The sequence below is a fragment of the Indicator indicator genome, chromosome 22, assembly GCF_027791375.1.
Source record: "Indicator indicator isolate 239-I01 chromosome 22, UM_Iind_1.1, whole genome shotgun sequence".
Taxonomy (NCBI): Eukaryota; Metazoa; Chordata; class Aves; order Piciformes; family Indicatoridae; genus Indicator; species Indicator indicator.
The window spans coordinates 6883185-6907089 of record NC_072031.1 but is presented as its reverse complement, the minus strand read 5'-3'; the positions used below and the strand labels follow the sequence as shown (position 1 = coordinate 6907089).

The 23905-nt window shown below is 46.9% G+C and overlaps 1 protein-coding gene across 1 annotated transcript; it reads right to left on the bottom strand.

Annotated features, from left to right (window-relative positions):
* Positions 1–1817: 1817 nt before the first annotated feature.
* SLX4 (SLX4 structure-specific endonuclease subunit) lies at positions 1818–23905 on the bottom strand. Its single transcript, XM_054391257.1, has 15 exons — positions 23536–23905; positions 22156–22419; positions 20895–21069; positions 19038–19246; positions 18736–18742; positions 17550–17764; positions 16036–16349; positions 14291–14573; positions 12870–12958; positions 9105–9251; positions 8063–8232; positions 5237–7692; positions 3426–3528; positions 2751–3230; positions 1818–2160 (listed from the first exon to the last, which is right to left on the bottom strand). The coding sequence occupies exons 1-15, from the start codon at positions 23903–23905 to the stop codon at positions 1818–1820; spliced, it is 5625 nt and encodes a 1874-aa protein (XP_054247232.1).

Below are 23905 nucleotides of genomic sequence, written 5' to 3'. Positions count from 1 at the left end.
ATAAATTTAAGTCTTACATAAAAACAGAACAAAAAAGCTGGGAAGGAATCTTCCATTAAGACTGGTAAGCAGGACTGACACTTCTGTGTATGATGTATGTTCTTCAGAGAGAAATATCCCAATACAGTGAGGGAAACATTTCCTAGAACGCCACTCAGGCAAGCCTTGCCCTTTGCATGTAGCAAAGTCATCTGGCAGCTCTTGCACAAGAAGGTAGGGGAGGAAAAGCATCCCAAATTCCTGAAAATTCACCAGGTACGGCAGAAGGCTTTTCTAGGAGGTCCCTCCAACATTATATATGCCTGAAAAAGAGAGGGCTCACAAGTGGTCACCCATTTCCCCACCCCCAGCAGCCTAGCCCTTCCCCACAGCCCACCTTCCCAAGAGACCTTCCCACAAATCTCCCTTACCTTTGGGCTGCAGCCCAGAGAAACTGGGCAGCTCCTCTCACCAGGTAGCAAATCCATTGGCCACTGCTGGGTGAGCTCTCCTATTCCACCTCTCCTTGCTGCTGGGTGCTGTGACAGCTCCTCTTCCTCCAGTATGGGTGCAGCCTGTGGACTCTACAGCTCTCAACTAGACCCATCACTGCTGCTTAGAACCCCTTCCAAGTCTGCCATGTTACTTACAGTTTGTCATTAGTCCCTTACCAATTGTTTATTGTATGTAACAAACCAAATAAACCCCAGGAGATCTGTATCAAAAATATAAAAACTCTTTATATATTCCAAATACATAAATACCTTCAGAATTCTGGCTGATTTTTTTTGAAATCTTGGGTCTGTTTTGTTGTGCAAGACTCTCTGCAGCTTCACAAGTGCCAGAACAGACAAAAGATGTGAGAATAAATACATAAAAGATGACAGTTCAGGGCCCAGACTTCCCCAAGAGTCCCAGACAATTTGCAACCCAAGATCAGCCCAGCCTGCTCAAAGAAGTGGGTTTAATCTGGCAATAAGAAGTGCTGAAGAGATCCAGTGGCCAGTGTAACACTGTCTTGAAAACATTGTCAAGGGCACAATCCATCTATGCTGAGAAGGCAAAGTGGTGCTCAGAAAATGGAGCAGATGGGACTTTTAACACAAATCCAGCAGGTGAGTGACCACACACAACTGCATGTTTGAATATAAGGGGCTTTCACGTGACATCTGGTGTCAGAAGGTACTTTTGGGAGCCATCACAGACCACAAAACCACTTCTGCTGCTTTGCAGCCATTTAAGAAACACAGATTGAAGAGTTTTACCAGAGAGTACAAACTGAACCAAAGACACAAGAAAGGCTTTGTCCTTCCACACTGCTCCCTGCCTTAACCATCAGCAGGGCAAACCGTGTGCTGAAGAAATGAAGATGGAAGTCACTGGGATCTAAACACATTGCTCTACACACAGAAAAGTACACTGGTTCACCTTGAAGGGTGAAGTGTTTCCCAGCCCAAGGCCAGGGAGAAGCTTTTGGCTAGCGTCCCTGGGGGAAGCACCTGCCTCTAGAAGCACCGATACGAAGAGAGATTGGGGACCTCAAACTCATTAGAAAAAAGGAGGGAAAAGAAAAGGCACAGGAGGAAAATCGAGGGGGAAAAAAAGAGGCCCCAGATGACCCCTGCGCTGAAGGCAGGACAGCGACTGGAGGAGTTTGTGCAATTCGGAGCGGACAGCTGGCAAGAGCCGAGCTCAGGTGGTTCTCCAGCATGTCATCAGCACGGCAGGCCACCAGGAGGAGCACCTCACCCACCCATCATAGCACCGCGGCTAGCACCAGCCTGCAGCCGGCCTTCCAGCTTCCCAGGAAAGCCTCTGCAGGGAAGAGGGAGCTCCACTCAGTATCGTCTCCTCTGTTTTTTGTTCCCCTTTCTTTTCTGTTCCTTCTCTTTCCGAGCTTTGGCTGTAGTAAAGGTGATGCACTGAGCATCCAAGAAATCCAGCAGCTTCGCCCTGGAGATTTTAATGCCGTTCTGTTTCAGCTCTGTGTGCAGCTCAGCCAGCTCGATTGGTTCATAGAAGAGAACCTTGTGGTACAGGGCTGTGTTTGAACGGATGTAGCACCTCACTGCCTCCAGCTTTTCCTCTTCCCGAGCAGCTGCCTGGGAGGCTGAGAACTCTTCTTCCTCTTCCTCCTCCTCTGATGCGAAAGCACAGGTTTCAAATCCATTCATCCAAGAACTAAAAGTGAGATCAAGTAGACCAGGCCATCAAGGACAGGACCAGAGCTCCCCAAGGGCCTGGTGACCAACACCTGTGACTACCCTCCATGAAGTCACAGGCTCTACAATACTGGCACCCACAAAGTGAGTGAAGTGGAACAAGGCACATCTGCTGCACAGTTCCCTATCCTAGCTGCCACAGCACTGGACCTGCTCACCCAGCACTGGAGCTGCCTGGCATTCTTTGCTCCTAACCCACAGCACCTACTGTTGTCATGATACACCGTTTCTGCCACATAGTGCTGTGCCATCCTCTCTCAGTCAACACACCATGCCCCTTGTTGCTCTAACTTGCACAGACCAGGCATGGCAGATTTGGGCCCTGCCTACATGCAGCCCCAAACACTTTTGTGTTCTAAGAATAAATCACTGAAAATTAGACTAAAAAAACAGAGACTTTCTTTTGTAGGAGTGTGTTGACCTTCAAATGACATGCCCAAGGAGGTGGCAGAGCCACTGTAGGCCCCATGGACACTCACCTCTGCGTGCCACATCCCTAGTTCATCTCTGTCCTGTACTACCAACTGTTTTAATACTTTGTTGCCTTACCTCTGTGAACCAAAAGAGATGTCACTTCCACTGAGTGAAGAAACTGTGGACTGCTGAGATGAGGGCATCGGTTCCTCACCATCATCTTCCAGAGACCATCTCTCTGGAGACACAGACAACCTTTCCTGCTCTTTAGCTCCTTCTGGGTGACACGGCATTTTACTTCTCTCCTTGGGTGCCGCACAGTCTCTTTCACTGGCTCCAACACGGTCATCACCATCCATCCCTACAGGGACCTCTGAAGAAGCTGTAGCAACCTGCTTCCTTTTGCCCACAGCCCTGGAGGCACCAGCACGCTTTCCACCTGCAGCCTGCCCTGCCTTGGACTGCCGACAGCGCTTGGCTGGGGACTTCTTTGGGGGAGGCTGGGACAAGGGGACTCCATCCTCGAAGTCAGAGTCCACGTCCTGGTGGGTATAGTGGAATATCTCCTTCAGCTTCAACACCATCTGGCGTTTGGGGAGAGCACGGACTCCAAATCTGAAAGGGAAAGGTGGGAGCTTAGGTTAAGATAATGCTGCACCTCCCACTCAGGCCAGAGGTCAGCTGGAAAAGCATGAGGTGACCTCAAAAAACACTGACTGGGTTTCATTTCCAGCCCAGGAGCTTTCTTTCACACTACCTGCCAGCAAGTTTCTGTTCACAAAGAGATGCACTCGTGGAGGTAATACTAACCTGCTCAACTCCTTCTTCAGTTGTGGGGTCTCCATGATGGAGTAAGCTGGCATTGGTGTCATTGGAGTGCTGGGAGAATTCTCATTCTCCTGACAGGAAGGTTCTGCAGCAGAACGAAATTACCATGATCACAATTAGTGAAGGACTTAAAATGGCTTCAATCCTCCCTTTTTAGTGGCAGATATCCAAATATTATATAATAATTGTTTAAGTAGAACTACTTTCCTACAAGCTCTTTTAATTATTCCTCACTTTCACAGTGAACACAACGGTCAGCACTTCTAGTTTTTAATTTCCCTAACCTGGGATACTTGGCTTTTATTGACTTCAAACCATAAAACAGCTTCAGCTAAGCTCTATGCCACATCTGAATACGAAGCCCATTCAGGGCTTTGATAGAAGAAGCAACATTTACAAAGCAGTTTAAAAAAAAAACATCTTTACTGAATTCTGTGAAGTGGTTCTTCTCCCAGGAAGAAAATTTCCTAACAGGGACTTGATGCAGAAGACACTAAACAAGTCAAGCTTCTGGTTTAGTGGTACCAATTTACTGATACTGTGAAGCACAGTCGGTCTTACATGTCATGTTCTAACCCCTGTTAAACTAATCAGTACAGCATAATTAATCATGGATTTAATTAGTTACTGTGAGATCAGTTACTGAACTTAGATGGAAAGAACCATGAAGGATATATTCTGGGCACATAGGGGTCTATGGAGAAAGCTCAGAAGCAGCACAAAGAAGGCTGGACAGGACAGCAGCACACCCCCTGACAGCCTCCACACCAGGAAACCCTTAGTGCCTGTACTGCTGGGCTGTTACCTGTGTCCTGGTGTACATCAGCACCAGCATCACTTCATCCATGTGTGACAGGCATGGAATCACAGCCTGGCGGGGGCTGGAAGGGACCTCTGGACATCATCCAGTCCAAGCCTCCTGATAAAGCAGGGCCACCCACAGCAGCTTGCCCAGGATCACAATGGCCAGGTCATTTTGGAATCTCTCCAGAGAAGGAGACTCCACAACCTCTCCAGGGCTCTAGCACCCTCACAACAAAGAACTTTTTTCTTCCTGTCAGATGTAACCTCCTGGAGTCCAGTTTGTGCCTAATGTGCTGCCACTTCGCACCACTGACAAGACTCTGGCCCCATCCTCTTGTTCCCCCATAGCTCCTTTAGCTCTTGCTGACCATTCATCAGATCCCCTCTCAGGCTGCTCTTCTCTAGCTTAAACAGCTCCAGGGTCTCTCAGCCTTTCCTCCTCACAGAGATGCTCCAGGCCCCTCAGCATCTTTGTAGCCTCCACTGGACTCTCTCCAGTAGTTCCTTTGTCTCCCTTGATCTGGGGAGCTCAGAACTGGAGACCCAATAATGTAGATGTGGCCTTGTTGGGGCAGAATAGAGGGGGAGGAGGAGACCACTGGACTCATGGTGAACTTAAAAATCAAGACTGTACAGAGCATCCACTACTACAGGGAACAAACACCCACTGTCATGCAAGCTGAAGGCTGCTATTTGATCTATTTTGGTTAGGTTTTTTTCCCCCTCCCAGAAACCCATAGCTTCTGCAAAGAGCAAGATCACTGTCAAAGAACCAGTGTGAACGAAATACAAGCATCTATGGTCCAAGAATCCCACATTTACTTCTGCTTTCTCCCACATCAGAAGATCCTACCTTCTGTACGCTCTGAAAACTACTTCAGAGCAGAAAGCCAAAGCCCCTTTCAATGTATCAAGTGAACCACAGGTGAGATGACCATTTGAAAAACAATTTCACCTTATTTCAACAAATCCAGTAAACAAGCTCTCACCAGGAGTCTTTACAGGGTCTGTCCAACAGGCACCTGCTGCAGCTGTCAACCTCTGAGACAGAGGAAGGACCTCTGGAAAGTTATCTTCCTCTTCTCCATTCCAGTCATCCCAGATTTTGGAGTTCAGATAACTTGGTCTACCACCCACTGACGAACATCCCTCAATAGGACTCTTTCCAGGAGAGAGCAAAGTAGTTCTGCCAGCAGGACTTCTTTGAAGAGGGGTACTGCCCTTAATCTCCTGCACATGACCTGGGCTCTCCCAGTGGTCATGCCAAGAGCCAGGCCTGGGGCTGCTGGCAGTACTGGTCTTTGCATGGCTGCCCTGGTTGGGCTCCAGGCTGCCACCTCTGACTGGTGACAGATCCTCAACATGCCAGCAGTCCTCCATGGGGAGTGGGGGCTCGTTGCAAAGCAGGACGCTGCTGCTCACAGAGGGCAAACTCACTTCCTTTTCACTGTCCTCTACCACAACCACACTGATGTTTGTTTGATCTTCCAAGGACTGCTCATGGCACAGAGGCACAGAGTTGGATAAAAGTGACATCTTTGCTTTTGCACGTTTGCTTTGTGTGTTGGTGTGGCCAGGGGAGAGGAGAGCTGTGTTCACTGGAGAAACTGCTGGGGAGTACTGGGGAACTGATCCTGCTGCTGGGCTGCTGGGCAGGCTGCTTACACCAACCAAGTTCTCTACAGGCAGATGTTTGTCTGACGATGACACTTCACCAACTTCTATTAAATCCCCAGTCATTTCATGTTTAATACTACCTGCTGCCAAGTCCTTTGTGCTGAGTTTATATCCTGGACCCTTTATAGAATGAATACTTGAGACCTCAGTCTGTGTTGAGAAACTTCTGTTTTTGCTCAGAGCCGGTGTGTCTGGCACTAGCCAGGAGCTGTCTGTCCTTGAAGACATTTCATGATCAAGCCTTTCTTCAGGGCTCAGGTCCGGACTCTGTTTGCTCTCCATACAAGCATCTGTTTGTCTGCTGAGAGACAATTCAGTGGACATCTTTACACAATTACTTATCTGCACTGTAGCTGTAATGCCACATGAGACCTGAGTTGATCTCTGGTCTGTTTCAGTGACTGATGAGTTATGTTCAGGTTCTGATATCTCAGGACCTTGTTCTATGTTTGTAGATTTCAGCTGCTCAGGGACTTCTGTATTTTTCAGAGCAGAGCTTGACTCTGGTGATCTCTCGTCTTGTTCTAACTCCATTTCATCTTCAGAAGATAAAACAATAACATCACCCTCCTTGTTCCTCTGAGCTGCAGCACCCTGAGCTCTGCTGACTGGTGATGACAACACTGGGACATCTGTATGCTTATTAAAAACAATATGGGGAAGCTCTGCTGAAGAAACTGGTTTCTCCTTTCTTGATGCAGTATCCAGGTCGTTGGCTTTCTGCAAGTGCATTTCATCTGATGGGAATGGTATTTCCACTTTACTTTGCTCTGGTGTTGACGCATCTGCTCTGGCAAACTTTCTCTCTGACGCTGGAGTTGCAGGTGAGGAACCAACCGCAGGGAAAATGGGTATGTAAGGTTTGGGAGGAGGACTCCCATAAAAATCATTCCTACATGGAGAGAAGTCTTTTTGTGACTTGCTGGAGAGAAGTAAATCATTAACATCAACATGGTTTTCACTAGGAGCCTTTCCTGATTCTTTGGCAACTTCTTTCACTGGGGAAGGCTCACAGTAATCAATCTGAGTTACAGAAAACAAGGGTTCATAACTTCCATTTCTATTAGTATCACCCTGGAAGCCAGGAAAGTCTTTTTCACAGTGATCTGCCTCATCACGTGAGACCTGAGATGACTTGGAATCCTTCACATCCTCACATCTCCTAGCAGGCTCTCCTTCATTAGCAGTGGCACCATGGCATGCTCTGTCCCATTTCCCAGGTTCAGTGTGGTGAGGCACAAAAGTGGTCTGTGGATCACTCATGCTACTGCTCCTATTTATGTTCTGCATTTTCTTTTCTTGTGAAGACAAGTCACATTGAGATCTTTCCACATCATTGTCATCTTTGGAGCTGTTGCTTACCAAAGCAGATTCAGATCTCTTCACCTCTTCCTCCTTAGTTTGCTGGCTTGTACCTTGGGCTGTCTCAGTATCACTGCAGATGCTGGAGTCTGTTTCCTCATTCACTTTTGTTTCACCTTGAGCCATCTTTCTCTGAGTTGCAGCAAACTCATAGATTTCTTCCAGCTCCTGTTCACCCACCCCATTGTCATCTTCCCTCTGGCATTCAGGGCTCAGCATTGGTTCTTCATCCTCACATTCACCCACCCATACTGACTTCAAGAGGTCTTGGAAATTCTCAGCTCTGTCCTCACAATCATTGTCATCCCTCACAGAGATAAGATCATCTTCCGAATCCACTCCAGAAGACATCTGACTCTCTCCAGCGTTGTTCTCACACATTGCCATTAGGTCCCTCACATCAAACCTGTAAGGATATAAAAGTAATGTTGGCATTTTTCTCCTCCAGTATTTCTTCAGCATTTGGCTGCCTGAGCCTTGTAAAGAACCTGCATGAGGATGCTGGCTCCCCAAGATGCACAAGATCCAATATACTCCTAAAATATGGAAAGCCCTTTTCCAGGTGTCACTCACAGGAAAGCATCAGACTCACTCTTCCTTATCTTTGAGACTGAGCAGCTACATGACTGTGCTAATCCCCCTTTGCCCATGGAATGGCTGGGGCTGGACAATGTCTGTCATGTCATACGAGTCTGTCTGTCAGGCAGCCCCATGCGATGCTCCAGGCTTTGGGCAGAGTAGCTGGAAACTGCCCAGCAAAGAAGGATGATACAAACCTGGCAGCCAGAGCCCTGACCTGGGGCAGTAGCCCAGCAGGGATGGCAGCATCAGCAGCATAGAGGTACTGCAGGAAGGCACAAACTGCCTCTGCTGTCACCTCGCTCAGCAGCACCCTGCATGTCTGCGCGTTCCCATCCTCCTCCACCAAGAACCCTTCGCTGTGAACCTGGGGTAAGAAGAAAGCACAGAGAGTCTGTTTGCTAGCAAGGGAACAGCAACACCAACACTCCTGTTCCTATCAGCTTACTCCTTTCATCACCAAAGTCCTATGCTGGGACCAGAAGCTGATGCCTCAGAGGGAAGCCCATAATACCACTTATGCAGAGTTTCATACAGAACAAACCATTTCCTTCCTAACCCTGTTCCAAAGCTGTTACCTTTGATAAAGCATTAATCACACATATAAAAGATGGTCTTTGAGTCCTCCAAATGAGAGCTGCCTTTGTCAGGGAGCTGGCTGAAGGAGCAGAGTTCAGGTGTTAGGTTCAGCACCTTTCACTATCCCAAGAGGAGGCTGCAGAGGAGCAGGCTGGGACCTACTCAATCCAAAATGCTTCTTGAATGTAAGAACTACCTCACTAGCTGTGCAAAAAGCACAGTTCAGTGCAGCCACCTCCAAAACAACTGTGAGGGTGACAAAACCTCTGTGTAGGTTACCTTCAAGTACTTCCCAGAGTCTTTCTAACTCCAGACTCAAGCCTCCCAGCCTGGGTAACAGGCAGGACACTCTGAGAAGGACAAGGCAGTCTGTGCTTGCACAGGTATGAAAATTCAAGGGCAAGGGAAGGGAAGCTTCCTCAGTTGCTCCCAGGTAGAATGCAATGAAGGATCTTTGCCTCCACACAGTCTCCCTAGACAAAATACCCCATTTTCTACCAGTCTGCCAGGATTCTGAGCTGAGAAACCACTGCAGGCCCAGAGGCACTGGCCATTAGGCCCAGCAGTGCTCTGTGCTGATTCTGATGCATTAACTGAGCCTAGGCATGGGCAGTCTGGGCTTTCCTGAAGCAGAGAAGAAGGTTTCTCAGCAGTACTTACCACCTGAACAGCCTGTGGACACCGTGCATACAACACAAACATGTGGGCATAAAGGACTTCCCCAGAGTCCACCTGAAACTGGACATCACTTAAGTGGGGGTTGTTGACCATTGCACCAAACTCTTCAGCCAGCAACTTCAGAGGGGACTAGAACACAGAAGGAACACTGAGACATAGAATCATAGAATCATAGAATCAAGAAGGCTGGAAGAGACCTCAAAGATCATCGAGTCCAACCTGTCACCCTAAAGGTTACATTACAGCTGTTATACATTCCCCTGAAAATAAGAAGGAATAACCCAGTTTATCAGCATTGCTGTACTATGGGCCCCAGTCTGGACACACTGCCTTTGTCTCCTGGAGATAGTAATTGACAATATCAACTTCAGGTTGGTAAGACAAATAAGCAGGTAGGGCTAACAAAACTTTCTGGCTTTCTTTTTCTCCAGTCTGGCAGTTGTGAAGAAAGGGCAGTTTTGTTGTACCCTGCTGTACTTCTTCTGCCCTGTATTACAGCACATGATCACCCTCAGATCTTCACCATACCATTTCCTGATGTGGTCTACCCACTGCCTACAGCTGGCCTCTTGATCTACTGCCTTCTACCACATTTTTAGGAAGCTGTAATTTCCACTTTGAACTCAATTCACTATAATTAGAGTAAGAGGAAAGAGGATGACTCAGGGATGGGGTAATTAGCCTATCTTCTCTTGTTCACTGCATGGCAATGACAGCTGAGAAGAGCAGCTCTGCAACAAGGGGCCCACATAGAATAAAACCGATACAAGAATCTAGTTCAGAGGGATTTGATGTGCTTGTTACTGTTCCCCTTTTGAAAATTGTTCCAAATTATACAAAAGAAACATCCTTTCTATTATCATTCTAGAATCCCTTCATGGAATTCTGGGGAGGCCTTGTTGACTGAGCCACCTGTGACTGTTACTGGTGATGATAACGTCAAGCCTGGGTCAATGTCCTGTTTCTGCTCTGGAGCTGCTCCCAGTAGGAACCCACCACAGATAACCTTCTAAAGGCTCAGATCCCTCTAGGTAAGTGTAGCTCTGGAGCTGGCCAGTGCTTCAGAGTAGTGTCAAATACTCACAGCTCAGGCTTTTGAGGCTGGTTGACTGTAAGCTGAAACCAGCCTGCAGTTAATACTGATCACTGACCCTGTGCTTTTCAAACCTACTGCAGAGTTGAGGAACTGCAAGTTTCATTCCAGAGAACATCTGCACAAGATGCAGTTCCACCTGGAACAACACAGCTCTTTATTTGATTAGCAGGTTTCCACATTAGCAGTGGGCTGTGGAAACACAACCTTTCTACTCGCTCCAGCATGTGCCTGTGGGCAGCCAACATGAATTAGCACCAGAACAGCCACACACACCAGAACACTTCTTCCAGCCCTTCATAGGTGGGCTGCAGAAGGCTCTGCGTGTCATGGCAGTGATGTGGACTGCTCTCCAAGGGGAAGACAGGAAGCTCAGTCTGGAAACTAATCTGATGTTTCTTGCTTTCTTATTCTTGGCAGGTAAGACACCTGCAAGACAGTACCTCAGGAAGCCAGCAAACACAGACTCCTGATGCTCTGTTCCAGGCAGCAAGCCCAGAACAGCTTTCCTGCTGGTGCTAAAATTATCAGTCAGGAATGGGGAAATTAAATAAAGCCAGAAACTTCCTGGCTGCACCATTCTCTGTGCAAAGCAAACACTGGTCTGAAGACAGCTCTGGGTGGGCATGTGCTCCTCTTGGAGAACACACCAGCACACTCCTGCTGAGAAGGGACACCACAGATGTGACAAAGGTCTCAGGTGTGGGTGGGGAGATGTACTTCTCTGCATGCTTACACTCTGCTCATATAAAGCACAAGCCTCTCACACTACCAACCCAACCCTTCAGCAACACCTCATTTGCTCAGGAGAACTACCACAGAACCAAAATAAATCTGAAAAAAAATGATCATACTGGTTTAGCTGGTAGCAACTGAGTTTCACCACAACAGCTTCTGTATTTTTAAAGGCCTCTGGTTTAAGAGACTCAGAAGCTTATTAACCAAGAATGGTGTTCCTGCTAAGGATTTTTTTTTTCAGTACCCTCAAAGAGTTTCTGTAAGTAGCAGATAGGATGCTCAAATTGAGCAAACTGTCTCCTTTTAGGAGTCTCTGTTAGCACAATATGAAAGTCCTTTCTTCAGGCATCAAAACTTACTTGGCATCAAAAGCCACTAGTTTTCATGGCAAGATTATTTATTATCAAACCAGTGACCATAAATTTCAGCAGACAGAGTGAATGACCTTGGTAAGAAGATGAATTAGGTTTTGGGGCTTATGTACTTTAACTGAAGAAAACATTACACAGTCATGAGGGATTGCATATCCACTGGTGCATCTGGGCCAAGGTGGGATCTACAGAACACTACTGGCCTGATAAAAAAAAAGTCATCTGCTAGCTTGTGTTCCTCACCTAGGCTCCACTGAGAGCACACTGGCTTTCAAGCTAGATTCTCTGATGTGTTCCCCCTGTTGAGGATTTTCTAGACTAAATCTTTTAAAAGCTCATGTTAGCAGCAAAAAAATGCTCATCTTCCATGGACCTCACAGCCTGCCACATTGTCTGCCAGGCTTGTACACCACAGGAGAGCATTCAGGGCAAGTCACCCAGTCCTTGCAAGAAGTCTCTCTTCCACTGTCAGGCACAGCGTGGAGAGGAAGGTGACAGAAGAGGAACAGCTCCACTCTGAACCACCCCAAGCAGCTAGGGGTGTGAGCCTGGAGGAAGCACCAGGCAGTTCTGTCTCTCCTGGGCTGCAGCCAGTTTTCTCTTGGATACCCTGGGCACTAAAGCAGAGTGGTGCAGCTGCATCCCTAGCTCCTCTCCTGCCAGGTCAAGGCAGTGCATTCTGCCCCTCTGCTCCACTCTGTTGCATGCTGGGGCAAGGAGAGACATGGACCTGTTGGAGCAGAGCCAGAGGAGGCCAGAAAACAATCTGAGGGCTGGAACACCTCTGCTGTGAAAACAGGCTGAAAGAGTTGGGGATAATCAGTCTGCAGAAGAGAAAGACCTTACTGTGGCCTTTCAGTGCTTAAAGAGGCTGAGAGAAAGATGGGGACAGAGTTTTTATCAGGGCCTGTTGTGACAGGACAAGGGGTGCTGGTTTGAAACTAAAAGAGGGCAATTTAGACTGAAAACAAGGAAGAAATTTTTTACAGAGAGGGTGGTGAGACACTGGCCCAGGTTGCCCAGAGAGGTGGTAGATGCCCCATGCCTGGAACCACTGCAGGTCAAGTTGTGTGGGGCTCTGAGCAACCTGCTCTAGTTGGAGATGTCCCTGAAGACTGCAGGGGGGTTGGACTGGATGAGCTTTAAAGGTCTCTTCCAATCCAAGCCCATCTGTGATCCCATGAGTACTGCTAATACTGCAACATAACTCTTTAACCTGCTTCTCTTTATATAAACTATGCACATATTGGTGTCCTGCTACCTGTCATTTTCAATCAGCTTTCTCATCAGTTAGGACAAGTGCTGAACAATCCAAGGCCTGTTTGTGGGCATCAGGGAAATACCACCTCATGGGTTGACCTCAGCTGTGCCCATGATGATTCCTGAGTGACCCTGAACCTTAAGCACCTCTTTGTTTCTATGGGAAGAAACAGGAAATATATCTAGGAATTGCACACATTGGAATTTCTAGGAATTGCATACATTGCTTTTTTTTAACAGTGATAAACAAATACCAAGAAAGTGGAAGAAAAGGGTTGTCCTTACTCTTTTACAGCTGCTCGACAGGAGGTTCTTCTCTTTGGATGGGGGCACAAAGCCACTACATGGAATCTCACTGGAAGTCAGTTCTTTTCCTCAAAGAAGAATATGCACATCACAAATCACATACAACTGCTTCATGAGACAAGAGTGATGTCAGAGCTCCTGACAGGATCCCTGCCATGACAGCTCCCTGAGACAGCTGCTGCAACCAGTCTGACTGAGCTGAAGGCTCAGCCTCTCCCTCATGTCTGTTTCAGAGGGTTTGCTCTGGGCTGTGCCAGGCTGTGGGTACCCCAGCACCATCCAGCCATGATGATCATCATCCAGATGGAGGAACTGCAGAATGCCACACACCTCTCTGCTTTCATGCTGCAGTTCTCCTCCAGTGGGAAAAGTGGGGTGGGACATGCCATGGCCTCATCCCAGCAGGCAGGCAGAGTGTATCTCAGCCTAGACAAAATGATGGGGGCCCAAGGACTCAGAGGCAACCAGTGAAACCAGTTCCACACAGCCAGAGCCCTGTGGTAATCTACAGAGTGCACAGACAGGATCAGAGCCACAGAATGAATTAACATCTTGTGTCTGCAGTGTTCCTGCTCCTCCTGGGCTCATGTACATTACACACACAACACACATTTGAGTACAGAAATTATTTCCCTCACTCAGCAAGTGAGGGAAACCTACTGAAATCCCAGAAAAGAATTTATAGGACTGGGAATCATTTGCTGCAGTTTAGGAAGGGAAGTGAGGAGTCTTGCACCAAAGTGAAAATGCAGCCAGGTGAACTTAGCAACCATGTTCTCTTTCACAGGTGGACAGGAGACACAAAATAGACTCTGTGAACATCCATTTCAAGGGATGTCATTGACCTTGAAATGTGCAGTTATGCACCACATGCAGCTATGACTGGGGACATCAGAGAGCTGCCCACAGAAGAATTCTAGGTGGTGTATTTTTTTCAACCCTGTTTCAGACAAACTTCAGGTTTGTGAAATCCATGTAGCAACATAAAATCATCCCTCTTGCACATCTCTCTCATCCAGTTGTCTCAAGACCTGAAAAGACAGTGCACAAAGGCTATCCAAAGAGCAGGGATGAGAATTTTGTCCCAGCTGTTGAACATGCCAGGGATCCCTCCTGGCAGAAAATACTTTGGTATCTTAAAGGAATTTAAAAATAAAATTTGGTATCTGCTGTCCAGGAGTTCTCTTAAATGTTGGGATTTATGAATCCTTTCAGAAACATCAACTTGATTGTACTTAAAGCTTACTGCAGAACTATGTCCCCTCACAGTATCACCTCTTGGCTCAATACCAGCATCCTGTGGGTGCTGTCAGGGCTCTCCAAACCTAGCACAGGCCAAGCCTGGCTCTGTGTAGCTTCAGAGACAAAGGGTCAGGGCTCACAAAGCTGCCAGAACTCACCAGGCTGCTCTGCTGCCCGAATGTGGGCAGCATCAAGCTTCCACTGAGTAAGGGTAAGTCCTTCTCTGGCCAACTCAACTAGATCCTGCAGGGTCTGAGCATCCCTCTGGCTGTGAGATAAAAACTGCCCATCTCCTTCAGGGCCTGTCTTGGCTTCATCAGAGATCTGGCCTCCAGCCTCTGTGCAAGTGGGCTCTTGAGAACTGAGGTCAGGTTGGACTTGCTGGGACACTTCTGGCTGATCAGATCCCACTGACGGCAGAAGGTTCTCTGGTTTATGATTCTGATCAAAAGAGGAGGGAAAAAGACATTGATAAATTAGGCCTTGTGTTATTGATCTGCAGAGCTCAAAGTACAGTCTCTATTTCACACTTCTGAAACATCTAGTGAAGGACTGCAGAGCATTCCTCAGGTACAGGGGCTTCTGAGGCAAAAGCAGTCTGTAGTTTTATGAAGGACTCAGAGACAGGACAGCTCTGAACAAAGGAAAGGAAATTACAACAGAAAAAGCAGAAAAGGTGGCTTCTCCATGAGCATGTCTATGCAGGCAGCTTCCAAGCAGGGAGAAAGGGTGGTGGAAATGCTCCCAACTCCAACATTTTAGGTTTCATTATAGCTGGAGCACCTGGCAACAGTCACAGCTGAAGCTCTCCAGGTGCTTCTGTTCCGAGCATTGAAATGCTTTTGCAGTTCTATGTAACTAAATCAGACTTCCACCTTGGAGCTGATATTTTCCAGGTTTAGTCTCTGTTTCCCAGTAAAAATAGTTTTGTTTGTTTATTTGAAAGTAAAAATGGTGTAGCCGTTTCTGTGAATGGAAAGAATCAAGAAGGAAAATAAGCTCTTGCCATGATTTTAAAGGCCTTCCTACTTTCTATTTTAAAACTTCTCTGGTAGTTTTTGGCTTCAGCAAATGTTAAAAATGTTCACAGAATGGAGTCACCCCACTGTAGCCCAAGCCTGCAATCAACCAGTGAAAAACTCTGGGCTTTGACTAGGGAAGAAGGATTAAATAAACCAACTACATATGCACAGTGTTTTTTGAACAGAGGCATCAAGTAATTCTTCAAGGAAAGAATGTGGGAGGGAAGAGAAGAGGTATCTTACTCAGAGAGCAAGTAAATGATGTGATGAGAGACTAAAAGAGCTTTGTCTGCTTCTGTAGGCACTTACAAAAACACAGAGCACTGAAAGAGGCAGGAGATCTAGGTGAAAAATGGAATGAAACAGTGGAACTGAAAAGTGGTTCAAAGCTCATTTGCAGCAAGAGGCAGCAGGATGCACAGGGAAAGCCTGAAGTGCAGATGCTTTCCACCTTCTCCTCTGTGCAAAACAAACACCAGTCTTCAGTTAAACTTTTCACCCAGATCCTTGCAGAGTACAGCTCACAGGCAAAGCTCATGCCAGAATCCATCAGAGGAAAGTGCCAAGAAGGAAAACAAGAGTCAGGCTGCTGTAAACACACTCAAACCAGTGGCAAAATGAGAAGGATGGGCTCAGCTCCTTTTACTCAGTGCTCTCTATTTTCTGAAAGCTCAAGGAACAGCCTTGGTCTCCTCTCCAAAAGAGGAAAATCAAAGTTCATGATCCTAAAACCTATCTGTGTAAGACAACAGGGCATGGGCAGCGAGTGTGTAGAGGCAGGAGATCACTCATTTAGGTACCAAATGAGGAAACAGAAGGGTTACAGGGCAAGGGAACCAGGGCACCCACATAAGCAGAGCAAGGAGAGAGGAACATCCCACCTGCACAGGCTTCCAAGGCACAATTGGAGGGGTTAATGCAGCAGTGTAGAATGACTCAGGGCTGTGAGGTCCTGTCAGAGCACTGATATTCCATAAAAAGCACTCCTTGGTTTCGGACAGCGGCAGGAGCCAGGATGCTTTCCCAGATTCATTCTCCAAAATCCTACTAGTGGGAAGTTGAGGAGTGGGAGGGAATTCTACCCCCTCTGCAAGCAGCATAGCTACACGCTCTTGGATCCTCTTGTGCACCTTCTCCGGGTCCTGGAGCAGCAAGGGAGGAGGTGCTGCTGGGCCTCTTTTACGCCGCTTTTTTTCTTGGAAAAGGGAAGGAAGAGAAGCCCAAATAAATAAACAGCTCAACAGACAGGGCAGAGGAGCTCAACAGGCCAGCTCCTTCAGGTGCTGTAGTCAGTGATGACCAAAAAGCAGCTACAAGGTGAACACAGCTCTGAAGATTTCCGCAGGTGGTCCAAAGCCTCACATCACCCTTATGGGAGCAATGAACTCCAGAAAAGACTGGCTGACCCCTGCTTGCACTGCTTGGCTCCCTCTTGGGAGCTGCCACATCTCTGCAAAATCTGATCACTATGGAAGCAACTGATACCACAGAATCACAGAATTCACCAGGTTGGAAAAGACCTTTGAGATCATCAAGTCCAACCTATCACCCAACACCATCTAATCAACTAAACCATGGCACTAAGTTCCTCATCCAGTCTTATTTACCCACCCAGACTACCTGCCAGAGCCATGGAATGGTGCCTGTATGGCAGTGCTTCACAAAAACCAGAGAAAATCCATGGAGGACTTCTTGTATACTGGTCACTGATGACATCAAAGCCCAGCTCACACAAACACTGAGCAGCTTTCATTTGGAATTCCTGGTCTTACTACCTTTGTCTTAATAATTCCCAACCCCAAATTCAACTGGGAGTACTTATTGGCAGGGGGAGACCTGAGCAGGGTCATGAAGAGTGAAGCCTCCCCTCTCTACAGCACTCAGTACTCTACCCTGGCAGTTGTCTTCCTTTCTAAACCTTTCTGCACACTGAAATTAACAAAATCCACAATCAACAGCATGTAGTATACAGTACAGAAAGAAAACAGAGATAAGTCTGGGAAAGCTGCATTAATCCAGGCTGCAGCAGGATAAATAGGGAAATATCTACTGCAGGAGAAATAACAATCATCTTTTCATGTTATTTATTTTCATTCCCCCAGTTTATAAAAACTAACAGCTTATCTGAAGAATATTTCACTGATTCAATGATTCAAAACAATCAATCAGTGAAATCCTTTAAGAGTCTCATGGGGTTTTTTTCACTGAAACCCACAGACATCCTGAGCATTTCTTGTCTTTGTGTGGACACTGCAGACTGTTGAAGCTCTGACAGCTTAAATAAACCAGAAACAGGGCTGTCATCCCTACCACTCCCAACAAGAAAGTTCAGTGAAGAGCAGGCTGTGCTACATTACTCCTCACAGCCTTTGACACCAACTCCTTTATCACATACCTGATCCTGGCTTCCATTTGATTGGGAAAGCAGCCACTGGTTTCACATTTGTAACTGATTTTGCCTGTTCCTGCTTTTCTTGCTCTGCCAGAGAGCGTGACATTGCCATAGCAACCAGCAAATCTTCATCTTTAGTCTCCATTTTGGCCTTCTTCTGCATTGTCTTTGAGTCCTCTTTGCAGGAAGCCTTTCGCTTTGGCCTGCTCGGCTGATTGCTGAAACACAAGAATGCAGCAGGAAGCCCAAGTTAATGTGACTGGATCAGAGACAAGAAACACTGAGCACTCCAGAACAGATGCTCTGCTTGCTCAGAGACAGTCAGTCCTTAAAGAGGGCTGTAAGAAAGATGGAGACTATCTTTTTAGCAAGGCCTGATGTTACAGGACAAGGGGTGATGGTTTAAAATAAAAGAGGGAGATTTAGACCAGAGAGAAGGAAGAATTTTTTACACTGAGGGTGGGGAGAGCCTGACCCAGTTGGCCCAGAGAGGTGGTAGATGCCCCATCCCTGGAACCATTCCAGATCAGGTTGTCTGGGGCTCTGAACAACCTGCTCTAGCTGCAGATGTCCCTGCTGACTGCAGGGGGTTAGACTAGATGGCCTTTACAGGTCCTTTCCAACCTAATGCATTTCATGATTCTATGATTCCAATATCAAGGACAAGGAAAAAACATTCAGTGCCTTCTTCCCTAGCAGAGAGCAAAATCTTTATCATCTAGAGCACTTAGAGCAATTTAGAAAAAGTCTTATTTTTAAAATGTAAGCACAAGAGCACAGCACTGATGTAAGCATCTGCTATTTCTACCTTGAATGCTTCTTTGTACCAAAGGGGACAACCAAGTTGAAACAGGGCAAAAGATCACCAGAAAATGCTTTCCCACTTTTCTGCTTCCAGAGAAAACAGGTAACAGTCCTTCCCCAGCACAAAGGGACTTAAGAGCCCTTCTAGAAATTCATCCAGGCACCACTAGCTGCACTCTGAAGATTCTGCTCAAATCCACCACAGCAAATGCAGCTCTGTACCAAGAACATCTCAGATCATCTTCTCTGTTTCCTCTTTGACTTGGGGTGTAAAGCACAGCCACAGGCTGAGTAGCTGAGGCCCTGGCAGGGCAGATGCTCAGGACAGACTGCACACTGGTGTGGTGTGGTTTGCTCAAAAAGCTCAGGTACCATTCAGCTCTACTGTGGAACTGCCTCACAGAGCACAAGTAGCTCTGACAACCAGTGTAAGCTTATTTACTCCCCATTCTGCTCCTGCCTGCTGACCACCTCTGAAGGAAAGCAAGACGGTTTCCCCAGCCACCTACCATGTTCTCCTCATGTGGTACTGCTGGGTCATGGCTCTACTTGACCTTCTTTGACTTGGGGCCCACCCAGCCTGCAAGTATGCCTTGTTTCTACTCTTCATCCCCAGGAGCACAGGCTCAGTGTCTGAAGCCAAAGAGAGCAACCAGCACCTTTTCTTTTTACCAGCTTACCTGAGACACTGAGGAGGTGCATCACCAAGTGTGGACACCTGCAGCTGCACTGCCTGAAGCAGTAGCTTAGGAGGAACCTCCATCTCGACAGCACAGCGTTTCAAGTGACTGAGTCGGCTCTGGGGGGTTTGGAACTGCTTGCCACAGATGGGACATTCAGGGACCACTGGTTTGCTGGAGGATGACATCTGTGCTTCTTCCATCTGGTCCAGACACCTGTGAGACCACGACAAAGCTTACCCCTGAAGGCTTTAACACTGCCCACGCCAAGATGGAAACCATGTTACAGAAGAGGAAGCACAAACATCTCTACTATCCCTAACAGCCACAAACAGCCCCTAAAGAAACAAGAACAATGTGTCCACCACTGTGATGCCTACAACATGCAACAGCCACAGGAAGGTTGTGGCCTCAGGGGCACACTGAAAACATGTTGCTCCAAAGCAAGTAATTACCTTCTTTAACCTCATTGTGCGTCCATCTTTCTGCATTCATTCTAACATTCCAGCTAACTTACCAACCACTGTTACAAAAAGAATCACCCTACTACAGAAATGGTAAGTCTTCCTCCCCTGAAACGTGGCTACTTGTCCTTCCTACTACTTTTGTAGGCATGATCACATGCCCTGTTGAGAACACAAGTGTTTTCAAGCCAGGTATCTCACCTGACAAAGCCACTGCTCTATGTCACAGAAACAGGAGCAGCTGAAATCAACACTGCATTCAAGAGTGCAGGATGATGAACTCCTAACAGTTTCTGCTAGGCCAAAACTATGTTAAAAAAAATGGCAATTATTCTTTTTCTGTCCTCTCCAAAGAGCTTCTGGGTGTAAAATCCTGGATCTGCAATACCTGTAATAAAAACCACTCCCTGATTAAGTAACAATACACACAGAGATCTGTTAAGAGATCATTCATCTGATGTGCCAGGCCTGGTGATGCAAACTGGTGCAGTTTGCCAGTGCATCTATCAGTTTTACCTCTTGTGATGCAGACTGCTATCAAAAATCCATTGCTAATCTAACCTGGTGATCTCAGCATATGATACATGTTTAATAGTTCAGAAAGCAGGCTCAATTTCCAAAAAGTACTTCTGACACACTCACTGTTCCACAGCCTCTGTCCTCTCAAGCAGCAGTAAATACCCAAAGAGAGAAATAGCAACACCTCTAAAGGTGCAGGTGCAGACACCCTAATGAATGTGAATGTTAGGGACAAATCAAACCATTCACGTCTTCTGAAAGTGCTCAAATTAGGAAATTATAATCATTCAGGTGTGCTGTTTCTGGTACTTTCTCAACAGAGAAACACAGACTTCTAACTTACAGAGCTATCTGTACATACTATTACTTGATATTTACCACTAAGGGAACTGATAAATTAAGGGCACTAATTTCAAGTCACTCACCTTTCTGAATAGCATCATCTTTCCCTCAGCAACAGCATCACCCTTCCCTCAGCAACAGCATCACCCTTCCCTCAGCAAACAGTGTGGATACACAGTGACACACTAGGTGTCCTTAGCTGACCAATTTTTAGCAAAGCAGAGCAAACGTTGCTTTGCTGGCTGAAATCAGAGGCTCTCAAAACCTGCAGCACTGAGTTCTCAGTCATTTTGACAGCCCTTTTACACTCACTCCTAGGCCACACCACTGATGAAAGCAGCATGGCCCTTAATGCACACAAGCAGAAGCCCTGCAGGGCAAGACACTCAGCCTCTGCTTTCAGATCAAAATGACTGTTTAATTCCAGCCATCAAAGTCAGATTCCCTTGGCACCAAGTTCTTCAGTAGCTAAACTGAGTGAGCAGTCTCCGAGATGAGCAGGAGAGGGTGTGGAAAGGACACATCAGCTGCTCTTTCACCTGTTAACATGCTGCTCTCGTCGGGTTGTGTTCATGGCTGAGAGATCCTTCTGGCAAATCTGACAGAAAAACAAGCCTTCATCCTCCAGGCTTGCCAGGGCTTCCTCTTTGGTTTGCTGCTCAAGAGCCAAAGCCAGAGCACTGTCATGCTCCACGGATGGAAGGCAGTGGGTATCTGGCAAAGAAAGGAGAGATGATCTAAGACTGGAAACTAAGAATCCTGTGTGAAAGGCCTGTAGCTGTTGTATTGGTCATTATAAGGTTATTAAACTAGACACACTGAAATTAGTTGCAATCTTCCTCTTGCATCTTCACATCTGATCTCCCACAAGGACTCTACAAACAATGCCACAGGACTGCAGTGACCTAACAGCAGGAGGTGGCAATTTGTTCACAAGCCAGAGCCACATGGTGGGTAGGTTTTGGCTGAAGTTTCTGGGGAGAACACAGGCTCTTACACATTCCATATTAAAACACTGCAGATTTGTATGTATAAAAGGGCTTTGACTTACAAGAACTAAACTGGAGTAAAATTGCCGTGAATTCATCTGCATAGACCATCTCCAGTACCTGAAGGAGGCCTACAAGAAAGCTGAGGAGGGACTTTTTACAAGGGCTGGTAGTGATAGGACGTGAGGTAATGGACTGAAGCTTAAGGAGGGCAAATTTAGGCTGGAGATTAGGAAGAAATTCTTTACAGTGAAGGTGTGGAGACACTGGAACAGGTTGTGGATGCTCCATCCCTGGAGGTGTTCAAAGCCAGGTTGGATGGACCCTTGGGAAACTTGTTCTAGTGGAAGGTGCCCCTGCCCATGGCAGAGGGGTGGAAATACATGATCTCTAAAGTCCTTTCCAGCCCAAACCATTCTATGTTGATTCTATGATCTTACCTTATAGAGTGCTTGGAGATGTACTGAAAATGAGGGCTACTTAGGAGTCATATTTACCTCACAGCTACCTAACACTAAGCCAAGGGAAAGACAACAAAGTTCACTGATCCTGTTTCCAAGAAGACAGTTACCCCTCTGGAATCTATTGTGAGGTTATTCAGCCTTAGAGAAGAGTTGGGATGGTCAGTCGTTTAACAATAGAGACAGCAAGTTTGTCAAAGTGAGCTGGAGTGATTTATTCAGTGCTGTACACTGAGCCACAAGGCTAGCTGGGAACAAAGCCCAGCAATCTAGACTGCTTCTCGTGCAACCATTCCCACCAGCCCACAGCACTCTTTCTGCACATACCAAAGCTAACAGGAGACACATACCCCTCTCTGCTGTATTCTGCTCCTGGCTTTCATCAGGGAAATCCCTGCTGGCTGCAGGCTTTGCCAAACTCTCCTCTGTGTTGTGTTTTAGCTGCTCAGGTGCCGCTCTCTTGAACTGCTGCATTCTCTCCACCACCAGCTCTGCCACCCGCAGTTTTGACCCAGCGAGTGCTGGTACCTTTGAGGTGGGTGAAGAGCAGATCCCTGGCTGTGTAGCAGGGTGGAAGGACAAGGTAGCTTGGGAAGAGCCACTCAAAGTATTTACTAGAGGGAGAGAAAACAGCAGAGCTTTACCAGTCAGTTTTAAACACCCAGCTGAGTTACCCAGGGAGCTGTGGGGAAGCCTTTCCTGACAGCAGGCAAAGCCAGGCTCAGTTTTCCAAGAGCCATTTTTGGGGGAAGAAATGAAAGTGTTTTTTCAGCTACTACCTGACTTTATACTTGTCACCACAGTAACAGCACTAGGCTTCTGTGCATCAGTGGAGTTCAGGGATCTTTCTGAATACTAAGAAGGGCCTTGGTGAAGGTCACTAGCTGGAACAAGAAGCAAGGAAACCCTACAGCTATGCAGAGCCCTACCACAGAATGTCCTGTGGTTCCTGCTGCTCTTTGCTCTGATCTCCAGACTCATCTATGGCTCAAACATTCAGGCTCGAAGCTGAAAGCACCTGGAGCTCCCAAAGGGAGGTAGTAATAAGCAGGAGGCAGAAGCAATGCCAGACTAACACCTCAGCATGCCAGCTGAGGTATCCTGTGGCTATGGGCAGCAAAATGGGACCAAAGATCTCACCAGTCCAGTATCTTCTCTGAGTGCTGTAAGCACCATATGCTTCAGAATGGGTGATCAGCACAGGTACGAAATAATCCTTTCCCTAGCTGCCCTTATTGATCACTTTAAGGCCCTCCTGCACTGCTGAGCACATTCTGGCCATCATGTTTAATAACCACTGAAAGGCTAATCCTTTATGAATTAGTCCAACACCTTTCTTAACTCATTTCTATTTTTGGCCTTGGCAAGATCTAGTGGCAATATATTTCACCAAACAATGAGGCACTGGGTGCAAAAATAATTCAATATATTCTAAGCTTGCTTGTAGATGATTTGGGAGTGTTTTTCTCAGTTCTGATGGTGCAAAAAATGGTGAATAATGACTCCCCAACACATCACTTTGTACCAAGGCTTCACCTTACTGAAGGACATCTTCTGCCTGCTGTAGCACAGAGAATGCTCCTAGATTAAACTTCTAGATAAGCCTAAGCAGGAAAGATGCAAGCCTGCTTTGATCAGTGCTGCTTTATGTCCTCTCCAGGTGGGCTTCTGAAGAGCTCCACTGAACCACAGAGACTTTTCAGTCCTAGCCTGTCTTCTGTTTGACTCACCTGTCAGAGTCCTCTGGCTGCACTCACTAGCCCCTGAACTCAGCTGGCTGGCAGGGAAAGGGCTTCTCCTTCCATCCCCTTGTGCAGTCTCACCACTACTGTGGGCCACAGCATCACCACCTTCTTTGTGCACTGATGTTCGTTCCTTTGGACTCAAATCTCGAGGAAAGTTTGTTTCCTTCACTGCTGGTAAGTGATGGTGGTTTTGTCTTTTGGCAGCAGCTTTGCCTCTTTTTAATTTGCCTCTTGCTGAAGTGCTTTTTGACCTGTTCTGAGCCTTCTTTGACGCCTCAGCTTCCCCAGCTTTTTTCTTCGCTCTACCCAAAATATTTGCCCACAACTCTTTAAAATCATTGTCCTGGTCATCCAT

Bases quoted from the DNA above. Each gene is read 5' to 3' on its own strand.
- SLX4 (XM_054391257.1), bottom strand. From the start codon at position 23,905: ATGGATGACCAGGACAATGATTTTAAAGAGTTGTGGGCAAATATTTTG. The intron at 12,959-14,290 runs GTGAGTTCTGGC...TTCTTCTTTGAG, and splicing joins TCGGGCAGCAGAGCAGCCTG to GAAAAGAACTGACTTCCAGT. The intron at 9,252-12,869 runs GTAAGGACAACC...TCTGTGTTCTAG, and splicing joins TGTCGAGCAGCTGTAAAAGA to TCCCCTCTGAAGTTGCTGGC.